The sequence below is a fragment of the Sus scrofa genome, chromosome 2 (assembly GCF_000003025.6).
Source record: "Sus scrofa isolate TJ Tabasco breed Duroc chromosome 2, Sscrofa11.1, whole genome shotgun sequence".
Taxonomy (NCBI): domain Eukaryota; kingdom Metazoa; phylum Chordata; class Mammalia; order Artiodactyla; family Suidae; genus Sus; species Sus scrofa.
The window spans coordinates 72,902,066-72,921,968 of record NC_010444.4 but is presented as its reverse complement, the minus strand read 5'-3'; the positions used below and the strand labels follow the sequence as shown (position 1 = coordinate 72,921,968).

Sequence of the window (19,903 nt, the reverse complement as noted above, 5' to 3'; positions counted from 1 at the left end):
TGTGTCCTCGCTGAGCATCAGAGGAGATAAGTTTTTCTGAGTGGAGTGGACTTATTTTTCTGTGGTAGGAGACTTGTGAGTGCATGTGTGTGTGTGTGTGTGTGTGTGTGTGTGTCTGCACAAGAGTTCGTGTGAGTGTGTCTGTGACTGTGTATCTGTGTGCATGCACATGCGCGTGAGCATCTGTGTGTGCAATCATGTGTTGAGGATGCCTGTGAATGTGAGGTTGTCGTGCAATTGTGTGTGAGCATATGTGTTTATAACCGTATTCTTTGGGTTTGCATGTGTATGACGACCTATGTGTGAAAGTGTGTATGTAATTGTGTGTCTGTAAGATGGTGTGTGACTGTGAGTGTATATATGCAACTTTAGAAGGTGTGATTGAAGGGTGAGAGGGTGTGGCTATAGGAGCAAGTGTGCATGAGTGTGAGTGCACATGAGTAAACATGCATGTGAGCATGTGCGTCTGATTGTGTGTCCATAGGAAGGTGTGTCTGAGTGTGTGTGTCTGAGTGAGAGTGTGCCTGGAACTCTATTTGTCCAGGACTAGCAAGGCGGCACCACAGTCATCAGGGACCCAGCCTCCTTCCCCTTGTTGCTCTGCCTCCCTCACTGTCTGGCTTCCCTCTTGTCTAAGGTGGCTGCTCCAGATCCCAACATTCCACAAGGGAAAGGTGGTGCCATCACATTTCCATTAAGGCCATGGCCCCAGCGTGACCCCCATCGCGTATGTCCACATCCCAGAAGTCAGGATTTAGCCCAGAAGGCCACATGTCACAACAAGGGGGGCAGGGGAACAGTCTTGAGATGAAGGGTCTGGAGAAGAAGGGGCAGAATAGCTCCAGGTGGACACTGGATCTCCAGCCACAGCTGCCTCAGGTCCTTCAGGATGACAATGGCCAGCCATGGACGGGAACTACCAAAAGGTTCTTTTCTCTTGGCAGAGCAGAACATTTAACCAAATGTTACAATACATAATATAACCAGCTGAACACCTGCTGTGTGCCCTGCCAGGCACTGTTAGACACTGGGGACGCAGCAGTGAGCAAAACAGGCCAAGAGGAGAGGCAAGGAGACTCAAGATGCATAATGCAGGGCAGTGTGGCAGAAAGGGCTGAGGTGGAGGCTAACACCTGCCTGGCTTTTAGACCTCAGCTCAAGGAATTTCTCCCGACCTCCCTGGCTAGGTCAGCTCCCCCAACCAACCCTCTCCACGGACACGAGTAAGCTGGCATTTGTCTGCATGGCTCCAGGTTGCCCCGCTGTCTCCCTCAACAGACCTCACCTGGTTTTGCACATTTTCATGTTCCCAGCATCTAGCAAGGCAATGCCCACCGTAAGGGTGGTAGATCCATAAAAATTTCACAAACATGTGCAGCAGTGCAACACGCAAACAAATGAATACAAGGAAAGAGAACAGCTACCCTCCTGCCCCAGAAGCAGTTGCAATTTCCTCCAGGAGTGGGGGTGGGGTGGGGAGGCAGGGACAGCCAGTGATGTCACAAGAGGTGGCTAGGAGGAAGGTTCTGGAAGGCTGGATGGGGTAAAGGGCCGTCAGGAAGGGAAACTGCTCACCTTCCTGCTTCTTGTCACCACCACCATCCTGGCTGGACCCAGACGGTGACAGGGGCTGGGAAGGGGCAGCCCACGTTCAGGTTTCCAGGAGGAGCGACTTGTCATCTTTGTGAAAAAAGAAAACACCATGAGTGCCCAGATGTCTCAGCAACCAATGCCTTGCTGTGATGGCCAGAACCATACCTGGTGAAAAGCGGCAGGTGCCAGTGGTATGGGAGAGGGGCACGTGAGGGTCCTCTGAGAGTCAGTGTCTGACAGTCATATCTGACTTTCAAATATCAGTATGTCAATAAGACCTTCAGGCACATTTCACTAGGAGGTAAGACTCACCACAAACACACATACATGTTGGCCTTGACCTAGACCCTCAGTATCTTTTTCTACTGCATTTTTTTTTTTTTTTGTCTTTTTAGCTATTTCTTGGGCCGCTCCTGCGGCATATGGAGGTTCCCAGGCTAGGGGTCGAATCGGAGCTGTAGCCACCGGCCTATGCCAGAGCCACAGCAACGCGGGATCCGAGCCATGTCTACAACCTACACCACAGCTCACGGCAACGCCGGATCCTTAACCCACTGAGCAAGGGCAGGGATCGAACCTGCAACCTCATGGTTCCTAGTCGGATTCGTTAACCACTGCACCACGACTGGAACTCCTCTACTGCATTTTCTAACTGGTTGCTACTGGTGTGCAAGAAAGCTATTGGTTTTTGCATACTGATCTTCTATTTTGTCACCTTACAGAACTGTTATTTCTAAAAGCTTTCTGGCTGATTAACTAGTCTAGGGAGTCAATCACATTATTTGCACAATGGCAACGTTGTCTGTTTCCAACTTCTTCCTCTCACTTCTTTTTTCTTATTGCATTGGCTAAGGACTTCCAGATCAATGCTGACAAGGAGCAGTGACAGCTGATATCTTCGTCTTATTTCCAACTTCATGGAAACTCTTCTGGTGCTTTTGTTGTATTGTTAAGTATCATATTTATAGGTCTGGTAGACAGTCTTTATCAAGTTAAAGAAATGTCTTCCAGGAGTTCCCGTTGTGGCGCAGTGGTTAATGAATCTGACTAGGAACCATGAGGTTTCGGGTTCGATCCCTGGCCTTGCTCAGTGGGTTAAGGATCTGGCGTTGCTGTGAGCTGTGGTGCAGGTCACAGATGTGGCTCAGATCTGGTGTTGCTGTGGCTCTGGCGTAGGCTGGTGGCTACAGCTCCAATTGGACCCTAGCCTGGGAACCTTCATATGCCGCAGGAGCGGCCCTAGAAAAGACAAAAAGACAAAAAAAAAAAAAAAAAAAAAGAAATGTCTTCTGTTTCTTATTTGATAAGGGATTTTCATTTTAAAATGGATATTTTATCAAACCCTAAAGGGATTTTCATTATTATTATTTTCCTTTTTAGGGCTGCGGGTATGGTATACAGAAATTCCCAGGCTCGGGGTCAAATCAGAGCTGCAGCTGCCAGCCTATGCCAGAGCCACAGCAACACAGGATCCCAGCTGCATCTGTGCTACACAACAGCCCTCATGGCAATGCCTGATCCTTAACCCACTGAGCAAGGCCTTCACAGATACAAGTTAGGTTCATCACCACTGAGCCACGATGGGAACGCCCTGGATTTTTTTTTTTTTTATAACGACTTTTATTTTTTTCCATTATAGCTGGTTTACAGTGTTCTGTCAATTTTCTACTGTACAGCAAGGTGACCCAGTCACACTGAAATACATTTAAATGGATATTTAATCAAATTATATCTTGAGGTGATTATATAGTTTTTCACCTCTGTCCCTTAAATGCAGTAAGAATTTTGAATGTTGAGTAACATTTGCATTGCTATAATAAATCCTACATGGCCTTTTAAAATTGTGAACATATCTTGCATATAAAATGACAAGCCATTTTAGTGTATAATGAATGTACAAATCATGTAAAATTTAATGACTAGCAATAAATGTCTGTGTACCCACTTCACTTTATGAACTAGAATATTACTAGTGACTTTTAAGTCCTTTATGTCCTACCTTTTTCTCATGTTCCTCCCTCACGTGAATAAGGTAACACTGTCCTGAACTGCCTGCAGAAATTTTCCTCATAGTTTAACCACCTAAACAAGGACTCATTAACGTTGTCTCTTTGTGAACTTCATACAATAAAATCATATTGCCACCTGCTTCTTCATCAGCATCAAGGCTGGGAGATCCAGTCAAGTTTTTGCATCTGTCCCTCAATTTTCATTGCAGCATAGTATTCCATAATGGATGCATCCACCTTCCTGCTGTATATGTGGGCTGTTTCCAGTTGGGAGTCCTTATGAACATGGCCGCTGTCTACCTCCTGGGGGAGATGTGCAAGAGTTTCCCTTGGGTAGATCTGGAAGTGAAAATGCCGAGTCAGGGGCATGCCATTGTTCACTTTTAATCATTAACACTGCACTGCTTTCGCAAAAGGGTGTGCCATCTTTAGCTCTCCCCAGCAGTGGAGGAGAGCATCCCATTCTTCTCCCTCTCCAGCATTTGATGCCTGTCTGCACATCTACTGGGGGTGAAATACCTCACTGTGGTTTTAATGTGCTTGTCCCTGATTACCAAGGAATCTGAGCATCCTGTCCTGGGTTTACAGCCCGTTCACATTGCCTGTTCTGTGAGCTGTCTGGTCATAGTTTGCACTCATTTCCTATGGGGTTGTCTTTTTAAAACAAAAGGCCTTTTCATATTCTGTGCATGAATTCTGCCTTGGGATATAAACATAACAAATGTTTTGTCTTGGCCAGTGACTTGACTCACTGCTTTCTGATGTCTTAATAAAATTCTTCATCTGATCCAGATTCTTTGCGTGCATGTGTGTGTGTGTTCTTTGCGTGCATGTGTGTGTGTGTTCTTTGCGTGCGTGTGTTTATTTGATATCTGTCAATGTATCTATCTACAAAGAAAACTAAAACTTCCCTAATTTTTCTAAGAAATCTTAGCTATAGGATTTTTTAGTGCATATATTATAGAAGGATGTTAAAGTTTCTTAGAAGATTCTATTTATTTAGCCATAGTCCTCATCTCCTTTCATGAACAATTTAAAGTTTTTTGGACCATAGATCTATCCTAAGAGATTGGACACAGTTCCCTGTGCTCTACAGCAGGACCTCATTGCTCATCCACTCTAAATGTAGTAGTTTGCATCTACTAACCCCAAACTCCCAGTCCATCCCACCCCCTCTCCCTTCCCCCTTGGCAACCACAAGACTGTTTTTTATGTCTGAGAGTCTGTTTCTGTTTGAAGACAGGCTCATTTGTGCCATGTTTTAGATTCCACATGTAAGTGATATCATACGGTGTTTGTCTTTTTCAGACTTCATTTTGTGTAAGAATCTCCCATGTTGCTGTAAGTGGCATAATTTTCTTTTTTATGGCCACGTAGTAGTATATGTATGTATTTACCCATTCATCTGGGGCTTTTTGGCTTTTTTTTTTTTTTTTTGTCTTTTTGCCATTTCTAGGGCCACTCCCTCGGCATATGGAGGTTCCCAGGCTAGGGGTCGAATCCACAGCAATGCAGGATCCGAGCCGTGTCTGCAACCTACACCACAGCTCACGGCAACGCTGGATCCTCAACCCACTGAGCAAGGCCAGGGATCGAACTTGCAACCTCACAGTTTCCAGTCGGATTCGTTAACCACTGCACCACAACGGGAACTCCCATCGATTGGTTTTTGTTGTTTTGGTATTGAGTTGTATGAGTTGCTTACACAGTTTGGAGATTAAGCCCTTGCCAGTTGCATCGCTTCAACTATTTTCTCTCATTCCATAAGCTGTCTTTTCATTTTGTTTATTGTTTCCTTTGCTGTGCAAAAAAGCTTGTAAGTTAGATTAGGTCCCATTGGTTTGTGTTTTTATTTCTGTTGCCTTGGGAAACTGACCTAAGAAAACATTTGTATGCTTTATGTCAGAGAATTTTTGCCTATGTTATTTTCTAGGAGTTTTATGGTGTTCTTGTCTTATGTTTAAGTCTTTAAGCCATTTTGAGCTTATTTTTGTGCATGGTGTGATGGTGTGTTCTAGCTTCATTGAGTTACATACGGCTGTCCAGTTTTCCCAGCACCATTTGCTAAAAAGACTTTCTTTTTCCCATTTTATATTCTTGCCTCCTTTGTCAAAGATTAACTGACCATAGGTGTCTGGGTTTATTTCTGGGCTATTATGTTCCATTGATCTGTATGTCTGTTTTTTTACCAACACCACACTGTCTTGATTAGTGTAGTTTTGTAATATTGTCTGGATTCTGGAAGTTATGCCTCCTGCTTGTTTTTTTCCCTCAGGATTGTTTGGCAATTCTGGGTTTTTTATGATCAAGATTCTTTTAATGCACAGCTAGATTTGACCTTAGCTATGTAGAAGAAGCATACTACCCCAAATCTGTTTAGATATTCGTTCAGTTAATGTTGATGGAACGCCAGGTGCTATACTAGGTGTTAGAGATATAATGATCAAGGCTGTCATTGCTGTGGCTGTGGCCGTAGCTGTGGCCAGCAGCTACAGCTCTGATTCAACCCCTAGCCTGGGAACCCCCCTATAACACAGGTGCAGCCCTAAAAAGACAAAAGACAAGAAAAAAAGATTGTCACACACAGTCGTACACACACAATTACAAAGCTAGGTCATGAAATGTAGGGGAAGGGTGTGGAATGAGAGGGTGCAGGGTCTGGTCCAGACTTGTATAACACAGGCTATTTCCCTGAAGAATGGACTCATAAACAGAGGTTGAGTTTGAGGAGGAAGCCGTAGATGAAGATTACTGAGATCAGTGTTTGGAGCAGAATGGACAACATGTGCAAAGGCCCTGAGGTATGAAGGAGCCTGGAGTGTTTAGGGGATGGAGAGAAGGTCCCAGCAGCAGGAGCTGAGGAGATGAGGGCATGCAGCATGAGGTGGGGCCATCTTTGTATTTATCACCATGTGCTCCTCGCTGCCTGGACACTGGCCATGCTGCATATTCCCCACCTGGCACACACCAAGCTGCTTCCCACCCCACGGCCTTTGCCTTTGCAGTTCCCTCTGCCTGGAACCCCTCTCTGCAGTAGAACTCCACATCCTTTAGGTCCCATTTCAGATGTCACCTCCTCCAAAAGGTCCTCCTGACCACCCCAGTGCTACCACAGTACCCTGTTCCATCATCTCCATCCTAGTCATCACTAATGTGCTTTTTTTCTAATAATCAAAGGGAAACTCGCAGATCCCAAAATTCATTTTAGAGCGTGCAATTCAGTGGTATTCGGCACATCCACAACCATGTGCAAACACCACCATCTAGTTCCAAAATATTTTCAACACTCCAAGAGGAAATTGTATGCCCATAAGCAGTCACTTCCCATTCCCCTCCCCCAGCCCCCAGCCAACCACAAACCCACTCTGTCTCTGTGGATTTGCCTGTTCTGGACATTTCCTATCAATGGGGTCACACACTGTGTGTCCTTTGGTATCTGGCTTCTTTCTCTCAGCCTGATGTTTTCGAGGCTCATCCTGTTACCATCCAAACTGATCTTTCTTTCCTGGCTGTTCCTCCCAACTAGAATGTCAGCTCCAGGAGGGGTTTCTGTCCATCTGGCTGCCCAGTGGCTAGAGCAAAGCCTGCAGCACAGCAGGTGCTCAGGAAGCAGAAGGGGAGGAGAGCGGCAGACCCCTGGGATGAAGGACCTCCTTCTCTGTCGCTGAGGGTGCAAGATGGGTTCTTGAAGCTGGAAGAGACCACCACGGCCCCCTGATGGCCACAGACACCTGGGGACTTGGTGATCTGAGACTTCTGTCTCATCTTCCCATTAGCAGGGGTCAGCAGTCAAATTTGGTGCCAAACGGCTGGCATTTTGCATTATGACCATCAAGGAGGTAATAACCTCTTGGTCCAGACAACCCAAAACTTTTTTTCTTGAGCCATAAACATGTGTCCTTACCCATTCATCTACACAAACAGTCACCTTCTTTCTATGTTGTCCTGCATCTTGCTTTTCTGGTTTATGTCTTGGAGAAAGTTCCATTCAGGAACCATGAATCAACATTTTTTTTTTTTCTTTTTTGGTCAACCTGTGGCATATGGAGTTCTTAGACCAGGGATCAGATCTGAGCCGCAGTTTTGACCTAAGCTGAAGCTGTGGCAATGCCAAATCCTTAACTGACTGTGCTGGGCCAGGGCACCAACCTTCATCCCAGGGCTCCAGAGATGCTGCTGATCCCATTGCACCACAGTGGGAACTCCAACATTTCTGGTGTTTTGTAATTGAGATGAGATTCACATTAAGGTAAAATTAACCATTTTAAAGTAAACAGCTCAGTGGCACTTAGTACAATCCTATCTCTGTTTCGTTCCAAAACATTTTCATCAGCCCCAAAGGACAATGTACTCCTTAGTCAGTCCCCAGCCTCTGGCGACCACCAACCTACTCTCTGTCTCTAAGGACCTTTATATAAATGGAATCACACACCAGGTGGCGTTTGTATCTGGCTTCTCTCTTTGAGCATCGGGTCCTCAAGTTCTGTCCATGCTGTAGCGAGTGTCAGTGCTTCTCTCCTTTTGGGGGTTGAATAATGTTCTGTTCCATGAAAAGACCACATCTTGCTTATCCATTCATCCAGTTATGGGTGTTCAGACCATGTCCATTTTTGGCGGTTGGGAACTGTGCTGCTGTGAACATGGGTGTGCATTCCTGGGGTTTTCTTACACAGCTCTAGAACATTCCACCACATGGAGATTCTATAATGCATATTACCAGTCCTCTATTGCTGGGTGTTTGGATTCCCCCCAGCCTTTCACGGTTCAAACAGTGCTGCACTGGCCATTCATTGTATGTAGTTTAAGTAACTGTCAGGTGAATGATTCTTTGAATTCTTTGGTGTTTCCAATTTACTTTGGTTTGTCTTCAAGTGGGAGTTCTGTTCCTGATTTTAATTTTTTCTGTGGAAACAGATACTTTCTGAAAGTCCTTTATGGTAACCCCAGATAGCTTGCCTGGTATGAGGTAGATATTTTACTACATTTTTCAAATATTTTATCCAGGAGTTCCCTAGTGGCCTAGTGGTTAAGGACCTGGTGTTGTCACTGCTATGTCAAGGATTCGGTCCCTGGCACAGGAACTTCTGTGGGCATGGCCAAAAAAAATTCATTGTGAATTTCACTTTGGGGTAGCAGTATCTGATTTTGGTGTATAGTACACCTTTCCTTTTCCAGCCTGCCAAAGGAAACTTTTATTTATAAAACATTGATTGACTAGAAGAGATTTTTCTCTTTATGCTATCATCATCGAACATATTTAGAAAAGTGATGAAGACTTTTTTTTTAGCTATGCCTGTGGCATGCGGAAGTTCCCAGGTCAGGGATCGAACGCATGTCACAGCAGTGACAACACCAGATCCTTAACTGCTAGCCACCAGGAGCCCCCAGTGAAAACTTTTTTTAACAATTAAAATGTAATTGACATATTATGGACAAGACTTAAGTATATATTGAAAATTTTGATTAAATTCACAAGTTCATCAAGCACCATTTTTTTTTTTTTCTTTTTAGGACTGAATCTGCAGCATAGGTAAATTCCCAGGCTAGGGGTCAAATCAGAGCTACAAGTGCTGGCCACGGCCTCAGCCACAGCCACAGCAATGCCAGATTCAAGCCTCATCTGCGACCTACCCCACAGCTCAGGGTACCAGACCCTTAACTCACTGAGCGAGGCCAGGGATCAAACCCACATCTTCATGGATACTAGTCGGGTTTGTTACTGATGAGCCATGACAGGAATTCTTAAGCACCATTCTTTTACATATTTATGTAACTATATTAGTCTCCCAGGGCTAATAACAAGATACTGAGAAATGAGTGGCTTAATAGAAACTTGTTTTTGCTCAGTTGCGGGGGCTGGAAGTGCACAATCAAGGTGTCAGCAGGACTGGTTTCTGGTGAGAACTCTCTTCCAGATGGCAGCCTTATCACTGTGTCCTCACATGGGAGGAAGAAGGAGAGCTGGCAATCTTTTCTCAGGACACCAATCCTATTTAAGCTTCCTCAAGGCTCCATCTCCAAATAAAATTACTTTGGGGGTCAGGGTTTCAACATACGACTATGGGGGAACATAGTTCAGTCCATGAAAATAACTACTGATGTATGTTATGATGATGTGGAGAAGAACGCTATCTAACAGGTTTAAGCATTAACACGCTGAAAGTCAAACAAGGTCAAGGAGGGTGTCCAGTTCATGAGTGTATAAGAACCATGGGCAGCCAGGAATCTGCACCTGTCCCCCACCAGCAGGATGACCAGGTGACCTTAGGTTTGACCACTGATAAATGTCCTTTAAATGGGCTGCATCAATTTGTACCGCAGTATATGCGAGCAAATGTTTCCCCACATCCTTGCTAATATAAGGTGTTTTACAACCTTTTTGGTCTTTACTTCATCTGACAGGAGAAAACTGCATCATATTTTCTATTGCATTTCTCTCTGGACTGAGATGGAGCGTGTTTTCCTGTTTTTAAAAGTCATTTAAAAATGTGTTTTCGAATGAGCCAGAAAGACAAAGACAAATACCATATGATATCACTTATAACTGGAATCTAATATCCAGCACAAATGAACATCTCCTCAGAAAAGAAAATCATGGACTTGGAGAAGAGACTTGTGGCTGCCTGATGGGAGGGGGAGGGAGTGGGAGGGATCGGGAGCTTGGGCTTATCAGACACAACTTAGAATAGATTTACAAGGAGATCCTGCTGAATAGCATTGAGAACTATGTCTAGATACTCATGTTGCAACAGAAGAAAGGGTGGGGGAAAAACTGTAATTGTAATGTATACATGTAAGGATAACCTGACCCCCTTGCTGTACAGTGGGAAAAAAAAAAAATGTGTTTTCGAGAACTGTCTATTTAAGACTTCTGCCCATTTTGTCATTGGGTTATTGTTCTTTTTCTTAGTGATATATTGGAGTTCTTTACATGTTAAGAAATCAGGCCTTTATTGATTAGATGTGTTGCCCACATTTTTTTCCATTTGCTGTAGGTTTTTTGTTGTTTTTTTGTTGTTTTGTTTTGTATTGTTTTGTTTTTTATGGCTACACCTGCAGTGTACGGAGGGTCCCAGGCTAAGAATTGAACCAGAGCTCCAGCTGCTGGCCTACACCACAGCCACAGCAACACAGGATCTGAGCCATGTCTTCGACCTACACCACAGCTCAAGTCAACGCCAGATCCTTCACCCACTAGGCAAGGCCAGGGATTGAATCTTTGTCCTCATGGATACTAGTCAGGTTTGCTACCACTGAACCACAACAGGAACTCCTGTTACTGATCTTCCATCTTTTTTTTTTCTTGTCTTTTAGGGCTGCAACCACAGCATATGGAGGTTCCCAGGCTAGGGGTACTATTGGAGCTGTACCACCGGCCTATACCACAGCCACAGCAACATGGGAACTGAGCTGCGTCTGCAACCTACACCACAGCTCACATCAACACAGGATCTGAGCTGCGTCTAAGACCTGCAACACAGCTCACGGCAACACCATATCCTTAACCCAATGAACAAGACCAGGATCGAACCCATGTCCTCACGGATGCTAGTAGGGTTTGCTAACTGCTGAGCCATGACAGGAACTCCATGTTGTTGCTCTTTTGATTCTGTTCATGGTATTCTTTCCTATGTGAAAAATTTTAAACTTTCTCTGTAGCAAAATTTACTGTTTGTCCTTTATGTCCTTTGAGTTTTCATGCTGTACTATCTGGCAACCAGTCAGAGAAGAACTCTCCTGTGAGAGCTGCTTTCCTTCAGAAGACTTCAAGATGTTTTCCCATCCACAGGATCACATATAGACCTAGTTTCCATATCATAGCTGTTTCAGAGACTCTTCTGGAAACTCATGGACTGAATACCCTCTGGACTTTACAACTGCTCCATGATATGGCATATAGGCCACTCTCCTCTCCTCCTAGGACCAGGGCAGGCATGACTAATCAATCCCAAGATCCTAGGCAGACATGACTAGGCAAACATGGCAGTTAGCTTCAGACCTGCAATCCCTTTGCCTGTCCTGTTAAATCCTTTGCTTTGTTTCTTGCAGCATTCTGAAGAATGGTCTCTGCAGACTTGGAAGGGCTGAAACCCTGACGACTCAAGAAGAGAAGGCCAAGGACCTTAAAGTAGACATGAGTCAAAGTCAAGAACAAGGTATGTTGTGTGAGAGAGAACGGTGCAATGACTCACCGTTGCTTTTCATGAAGGAGTCTGGGCCCAGAGTTGGGCACACCACTCCCTGCCCCAATTGCTGGCCCTGGCCAAGATGCCCGCACCTGGGGGGCCAAATATCAATAGGTGACAGGCAGCAGAGGTGGTGCAAGTAAGCAGTTGACAGCTGGGCCATGCAGTTCACAGCAGAGGTCTGCTAGCCAGGTGACAATGGGACAGTCCTTTGCTCTTTTGAAGCCTCACCTGTATATGGTACCAGTGGGGGGCACTGATAATAGATAACAGTAACTCCCTATTAAGATGGTGAGCTCGTGTGGGTAAAGCACACAAATACATAATACATATACTATGCTCTATGTTACATAGTATACATATTACATATTTACATGGCACAGGTGTAATTGTAAGTTTTTAGATATGTGGCAGATATACTATATAATGGTTTATAAAGTGCAGATGTAGTAATATATGTAGCAAAAATATAGTTACATATATAGTACAGATGTAATTATATACACACATAGTATAGATGTAATTATACATATGGTACTGATATAATCATATATATACTAGAGATGTAATTGTATTTATGTGGTGCAAATGTAATAATATACATATAGTATTGGTGTAATAATATATATAGTGAGAATATAATTATATATAGTAAAGATGTAATTATATACATAGACTAATTATACATATATCCAGTTATATATAGTACAGATGCAATTATATATGTATATATATAGTGCGGATGTAATAATATATTGATGCAGATATGTGTGTATATATACTATTTGTAAATAATATGGAATTCTAGTTAATGATTCAAATGCTAAATAAGTGACATCAAATGAGTCAAATGGTTAGAGTGAAATGGATGGATCCCTGCAGCTTACTTTGAAATGTATCAAAAAACAAGACAGCATGATAGATGGATAAACAGAGGGATGGCCGGATGGAGATGTGATAAGCAAAGAGAGCAAAATGCTGGCAGTTGTAGAATTTGGTGGTAAGAGGGTACTTGCTATACAATCAAATTTGTTGTACACTTGTGATTCTTCAAACTAAATTACTGAGGGAGTACGGAAGAAATAAATAGGAAAGAGGAAGCTTGAGCAGACCAGCAATGACCATGTGACTTCACTTGAGGTGTGGGATTAATTCAAGTTCAAAAAGACAGCCTCTCCTGTCTTTTTGTGTTACGAAATGAATAATAAAAAAAAAGCCTGCCACCCAACCCTGGTGACCGTTTGCAGTTACTCCTGGGCTGTGGACTACTCATCGAGATGGAGAAGTGCTTCTGAGGCTATCAAAACACGGGCCAGGCCATGAGACCCCCATGACCATCCCTGAATTTTTTCGGGAGTCAGTCAGCCGATTTGGGACTTACCCAGCCCTCGCATCGAAGAAGAATGAACAGTGGGAAGTTCTGAATTTCAACCAGTATTACGAGGCTTGTCGGAAGGCAGGGAAGGCCATGATGAAGGTAAGTGAGCTATTCATTCTTTCATTTGTTCATCATGTACGAAATCGCTCATTCTATGTATACATACATATGGGACAAAATGCACAAGACATCCCAAGATACAAAGGTTAACTTGGTGAAAAATTTCCTTCCAACCTTTGACCCTTCTCTTATGGAGGCAGCCACCATTTGCAGTGTGTGTGTGTGTGTGTGTGTGTGTGTGTGTCTGTGTCTGTGTGTGTGTCTGTGTGTGTGTGTGTGTGTTCTGGGGAATAAATTACGTGTATATAATTTGTTATATGCAGATTTTTACACACATGGTAGCATACTATACCCAAGGGTCTGCATCTTGTTTTTTCTCCCGTTAGCACAGTAAATATATGTATTAGCTAGCTCCTGCTGCATAGCAATTTCCCCCTAAACTTAGTGACTCAAAATGACAAGCATTTATTATCTCACTGTTTCTGTGGGTCAGGAATCCAGGAGTGATTTAGTTGGATGTTTCAGGTTCAGGATCTCTCATGAGGTTATATTCAGCTGTTAGCCTGGGCTGCATCATCTGAAGGCTTGACTGGGGTGGGAGGGCCCACTGCTAAGCTTCTTTACATGGCTGACTCTTGGCAGGAGGCCTCAGTTCCTTCCTCTATGGCCTTCGCCATAGGACTGCTTGAGTGTCCTCACAACATGGCAGCCAGCTTCCCCCAGAATGAATGATCCAAGAAAGGGAGTGAACCAGATGGGAACCAAGGTATTTTTTTATAACCTAATCTCAGTAATGACACACTATCACTTCTTCCACATTCTACTGGTTACATGGACCTCTATACAATATGGGTAGGAATCACACAAGAACACAAATGCCAGATGAGACTCATTGGGGACCATCTTAGAGGCTGGTTGCTGCATTCTGAGGTCCCCCCATATTGATTTTTTTTCATTTTTCGCCACCCTGTGGCATATGAGTTCCCAGGCCAGGGATCCTATCCGAGCCGTAGTCGTGACCTAAGCCACAGCTGTGGAAATGCCGGGTCCTTAACCCACTGTGCTGGGCTGGGGATTGAACTGGCGACCCAGCACTCCCAAGATGCTGCCAATCCCATCACACCACAGCGGAACTCCTCAATTTTATTTTTTTTTTAATCCATATTCTTTCCAACAACTGCAAATACATATGTAAGAGTGTTGATTTAACCAGTCCCCTACTGGTGGGCATTAAGTTGTTTCCAGACTTTTGCTACCATACATGGTGCCCAGTGAACCTTCTTTGAACAATGAATTCCTACAAGGAGTGCCCTTTTATGTCCACTCACAGTGTATGAGAATCTGCTTATGTACACTCTTGCCAACACAATGTTGTCAAAAATATTCATCTGCAGAGTTCTCTGGTGGTTCAGCAGGTCAAGGATCCAGCATCATCACTGCTGTGGCTTGGGTTGCTGTTGTGGCACAGGTTCAACCCCTGGCCTGGGAAGTTTCATGTGCTGTGGGATGGCCAAAAAATATTCATCTGGGCCAATGTGATAGGCACGTTGGGTAGAATTCTTTTTTAAAAAATTATTGGTATAGTTGATTTATAGTATTGTACCACTTTCTGCTATACAGCATAGTGACCCAGTTGTACAGATATATACATTCTTTTTTCTCATATTATCTTCCATCATATTCCATCCCAAGAGATTGGACATAGTTCCCTGCGCTGTACATTAGGACCTCACTGCTCATCCATTCTAGATGTAATAGTTTGCATCTATTAACCCCAAACTCCCTGCCCATCCCACTTCCTCCCCCTTCCGCTTGGCAGGCAGAATTCTAAGATGACTCCTCCAAGATTCCCAAACTCTTGGTGGGCTTATGCTGTAGAATCTTCTCCCTGTGACTGTGGACAGGACTTGTGACCATGATGGGATTTCCTTCATGTGGTGGCAAAACTGAAGAGATTCTGCAGGTGTACCAAGGTCTCTAATCTGTTGACTCTGAGTTCATCAAAAAGGGCAGGCACATAGGGTGGGCCTGACCTAATCAGGTGAACCCTTAAACTAGAGATTCTCTTGCTCTCCTTGAAACAAACTGGCATGTTTGGAGAGGGCCATGTGGTGGGGATGGAAAACAGCCTCTAGGAGGTGAGAGCAGTCCTCAGCTGGCAGGCAGCAAGAGAACAGGATCTCTATCATTCAACTACAAGGAAATGAATTCTGCAAACAACCTGCAAGGGTGGGGAGGCCCCCAAGCTTCAGAGATCACAGTCCCCACTGATACCTTTGGTGGTAGCTTTGAGAGATCCTAGGCAGAGAACCCGGCAGCTACAGCTCCCAATCAACCCCTAGCCTGGAAACCTCCAGTTAGGCGGCTGCTCAAGTCCTGACCTGTGGACACTGGGGTAATGTGTGATGTTTGAAGCCGCCACATTTGTGGTGATGGGTCATGCAGCCAGATAATGGGCATAACAGGCATCTCATATTGTAAAATGGCTATTTCCTGATGGTTTTGATTTACAGGAAATCTGATCACATTTTGACCTAGACCCAAGATCCTCTCTCCCCTCCACTGTTGCCCGTGAATCTTCATCAAGAGATTGAGAGGTCAGGATTAGGAAGCATCTTCTGAGGCTGAGTTTCTTCTTGGCTGCCCCGTTCCAATACCATAGCACTGTGGTTAGTTGGTCCCAGAAGATGGTTTTCTTTAGTTATGCCCTTAGTTCTGGAGTTCGAGGACCTAAACCTAAACCTCAGGGACCCAATCAGAAATAAGACTGTTTATCTACACATTAATAGAGACATTCTGTCTACAGTGAAGACAGCCTTTGACTCACGAAGCAGAAATGCCTGGCATCATGTTTTGAAGCACCAGCAGGCAGATGCCCTCCAAAGGCTTAAGTTTTCCCTGAGAACAGCAGGTCATAGCCAGTCTGGCTCCAAATGACTAGAAGTGCCAACAAAATTGGGAGTTTCCAGGACAAGAACGGGGGGGCTTCCCCCAAAACTGACTGCCCTCACATCTGGGTCTCCTGATTCATTTTTGAGCACATTCAGATCAAGGCTACACCTTCAGAAATGCAATTTATCAGCAAGATAGAGCATCACTCTTTGAGTATTGTTATGATGAAAAATAAAGATAAATTCACTACGACGATTAATTAGGAAAAAAAAAAAAGCAACAGGAGTTCTCATCGTGGCTCAGCAGAAATGAATCTGACTAGGATCCATGAGGACACAGGTTTGATCCCTGGCCTTCTAAGTGGGTTAAGGATCTGGCGTTGCCATGAGCTGTGGTGTAGGTTGCAGATGCAGCTCGGATCCTGCACTGCTGTGGTTGTGGGCCAGCGGCTACAGCTCCCATTCAACCCCTAGCCTGAGAACCTCCATATGCCCCAGGTGCAGCCATAAAACAAACAAACAAACAAACAAAAAGAACAGAAAATAGCAAGTGTTGGTGAGGACATGGAGAGACTAGAGCCCCCATGCACCACCAGTAGGAATGTAAAAGGGTGCAGCCACCTTGGAAGACAGTCTGGTGGTTCCTCACAAAATTAAACTGCAGGCACTCCCGTCACGGATCTGTGGTTAATGAATCCAAATAGTATCCATGAGGACATGGGTTCTATCCCTGGCCTCACTCAGTGGGTTAAGGATCCAGCATTGCCATGAGCTGTGGTGTAGGTCACAGATGAAGCTCGGATCTGGTGTTGCTGTGGCTGTGGTGTAGGCTGGCAGCTATAGCTCCAATTTGACCTGTAGCCTGGGAACCTCCATATGCTACAGGTACAGCCCTAAAATAAATAAATATATAAAATAACAACAACAAAAAAAACCAAAATGAAAAACTATGAATTGTCTTATATGATCCAGCAATTCTACTTCTGGGTACACGTCCAAAAGAATTGAAAAGAGGGACTCAAACAGATGTGTGGACACCCATGTTCACAGCAGCTTGATTCCCAATAGGCAAAAGGTGGAAGCAACTCAAGTGCCCATGGATAGATGGATAAACACAATGCTGTCTGTTCATACAATGCAGTGTTAGCTCTAAACTGGAGTGAAATTCTGACACCTGCTACAACATGCATGGATGAAGAGGGGAACATTAAACTAAGTGAAAGAAGCCAGACACAAAAAAGGACAAATGATTCCTCTTATATAAGGTCCCCAGAGGAGTTAAATCCACAGAGATAGAATAGATGGTGGGGTCAGGGGCTGGGAGAGGGGATGGGAGTTAGTGTTTCATGGGAACAGAGTCTTGGTTTGGGAAGATGAGAAAGTTCCAGAGATGACAGTGGGATGGTTGCACAACAATGTGAATGTGCTTAATGCCGCTGAGCTGTGTGCTTAAAGGTGGCTAAAATAGTTATAAGATAAATACGTAAAATTTAGAGGGGGTTCTCCTGTGGTCTGGTGGTTAGGATTCATTGCTTTTGCCCCTGAAGCCTGGGTTCGATTCCTGGTCTAGGAACTGAGATCCCACATAAATTCACTGCACTCTGGGGCCAAATTTTTAATTAAAAAAATTTAAAATTAGAATAAACAGGAGTTCCCATCGTGGCTCAGCACTTAGCGAACCCAGCTAGCATCCATGAGGACATGCGTTCAATCCCTGACCTCGGTCAGTGGGTTAAGGATCCAGCGTTCCTGTGAGCTGTGGTATAGTTTGCAGACGCGGCTCAGATCCCGTGTTGCTGTGGCTGTGGCACAGGCCAGTGGCTATAGCTCTGATTGGACTCCTAGCCTGGGAACCTCCATGTGCCATGGGTGGGGCCCTCAAAGACAGAAAGACCAAAAAAAAAAAAAAAATTAGAATAAACAAAGGGGGTATTATGTAGAGGGAGGTAAGCCAGCCTCCCAATGGCCCCCAAAACATCACACTCCATATTTTAGTCTCAATGCTGGTTTTCCCCCATGTGATTCCATGGGCCTGGAGGTCTGCTTTCACCTCCCAATGAGCAGATCCCACCAGCAAGCAAACCAACTCTGTTTCTGTTTTCTGTTTGTCTGCTTTTGCCTTCCCAGTTGGGCTTGGAGCCTTTCCACTCGGTCGGCATCCTGGGGTTTAACTCCGTCGAGTGGTTGATCGCTGCTCTTGGTGCCATCTTAGCAGGGTAAGACCCTGGGCTCCATTCCCTGGGACGGTTGGGGCAGGGGGGCTGCTACTCCAGGTCTAGCAGCCCTGGGCTGCTTCCCCGAGATGGGAACAGGGTTGCAGATGCAGCCCAGACAGGCAGGCAAGACAAACACACACCCCAATCAGAGAAAAGACTCGCAGCTCAAATACAGAGGGTGCCTTGACAACCCAGGAATACAAACACAACAAGATTTTAAATGGGCAAGAGACTTGAACAGAAACAGCACAAAGGGAAACAGCCAATAAGCACTTGAGAAGATCCTTGCCCTCTTCAGCCAGCAGGGGAATGCAAACACAAACCAGGACAGAAGGGTGAAAAGCAAGAACAAAAGGTTGTGAATGAAGGGAACAGGTTGGGGGGGTGTTCAAACCCCACCTCTTATTTGCTAGAGGACTCTGAACAAGTGACTTCCCTGCCCTGAGCCTCAGTTTCCTCATCCGTAAAATGGGGTACAATGAGGGCTCCATGATCCATGTCATAATGACATCACAGGAGTCTATACTCTCAACATCACTGTCATTTTTGTCCTTTTCGTCACTGGCAAGTTGTGAGACCAAGGCTGCAAACTCAGAACTCACCTGCAGAACCTTTCCCCTCCCCTCCCCTTCCAGGACACTGTTGACTTATGGTGTGTGTGGGTCTTCTTTTCCCAGGGGCTTCTGCGTTGGTATTTACGCCACCAACTCCACGGATGCCTGTCAATACGTCATTACTCATGCCAAAGTGAACATCCTGATTGTGGAAAACGACATGCAGTTGCAGAAAATCCTTGCGGTAAACCCCCCACCCAGTGCCACCTGACACTGGGAAATGCGGGTGTTGGGGGCTGGAGTGGATGAGTTTAATTTCCAATTCACATTCAATTCCTACACGGCTTTCATTTTTAAAATGTGTCTATGTGTTCTTTCATGTAGAGGCCATTGTTTATTCATTTTCTTGTAGAAGTGTAGTTGTTTTCCTTCTTTCCTTCCTTCCTTCCAGCTTTTTAAGGCCTGCAGGTTCACAGGCTACAGGTTGAATTGGAGCTGTAGCAGCTGTCCAACACCAGAGCCACAGTAACGCCAGATCCAAGCCAAGTCTGCAACCTACACCACAGCTCACCACACCGGATCCTTAATCCGCTGAGAGAAGCCACGGATCAAACCCACATCCTCACATATAATTGTCGGATTAGTTATCGCTGCGCCACGACAGGAACTACCCCCCTCCCCTTTTTTCCCCTGTTTTTGCCTGTGCCCTCGATATGCAAAAGTTCCCAGGTCAGGGATCAAACCCGCATCACAGCAGTGATCTGAGCCACAGCAGTGACAACACTGGATCCTCAACCCAATGAGCCATCAGGGAACTGCAGAAATGTAGTTCTTTTGAGCCTTGTAATCCTTGCACTTTTCATCTCCTATAATCGTTCTCCTTTCTGAAATGCTTTTGTCTTTCTCTTAGGCTTCTCTTCGAAGTTTGATCCCTTCCTGTGTCTCTGCTCTCTGGTGCCTGGCTCTCCACTCAGGGCCTACATGTTTGTTTTGTATTCTTCCTTCAGATCCGATGA

At 44.8% G+C, this 19,903-nt stretch overlaps 1 protein-coding gene across 1 annotated transcript in view; it reads left to right on the top strand.

Annotated features, from left to right (window-relative positions):
- ACSBG2 (acyl-CoA synthetase bubblegum family member 2) overlaps window positions 11,658-19,903 on the top strand; it is a 31,060-nt gene continuing 22,814 nt past the window's right edge. Inside the window, exons 1-4 of the mRNA XM_021083994.1 lie at window positions 11,658-11,758; window positions 13,036-13,265; window positions 18,245-18,333; window positions 19,011-19,131. Coding sequence (XP_020939653.1) covers window positions 11,737-11,758; window positions 13,036-13,265; window positions 18,245-18,333; window positions 19,011-19,131 — 462 coding nt within the window. The 5' untranslated portion in view covers window positions 11,658-11,736. The remainder of the gene's footprint in view (window positions 11,759-13,035; window positions 13,266-18,244; window positions 18,334-19,010; window positions 19,132-19,903) is intronic.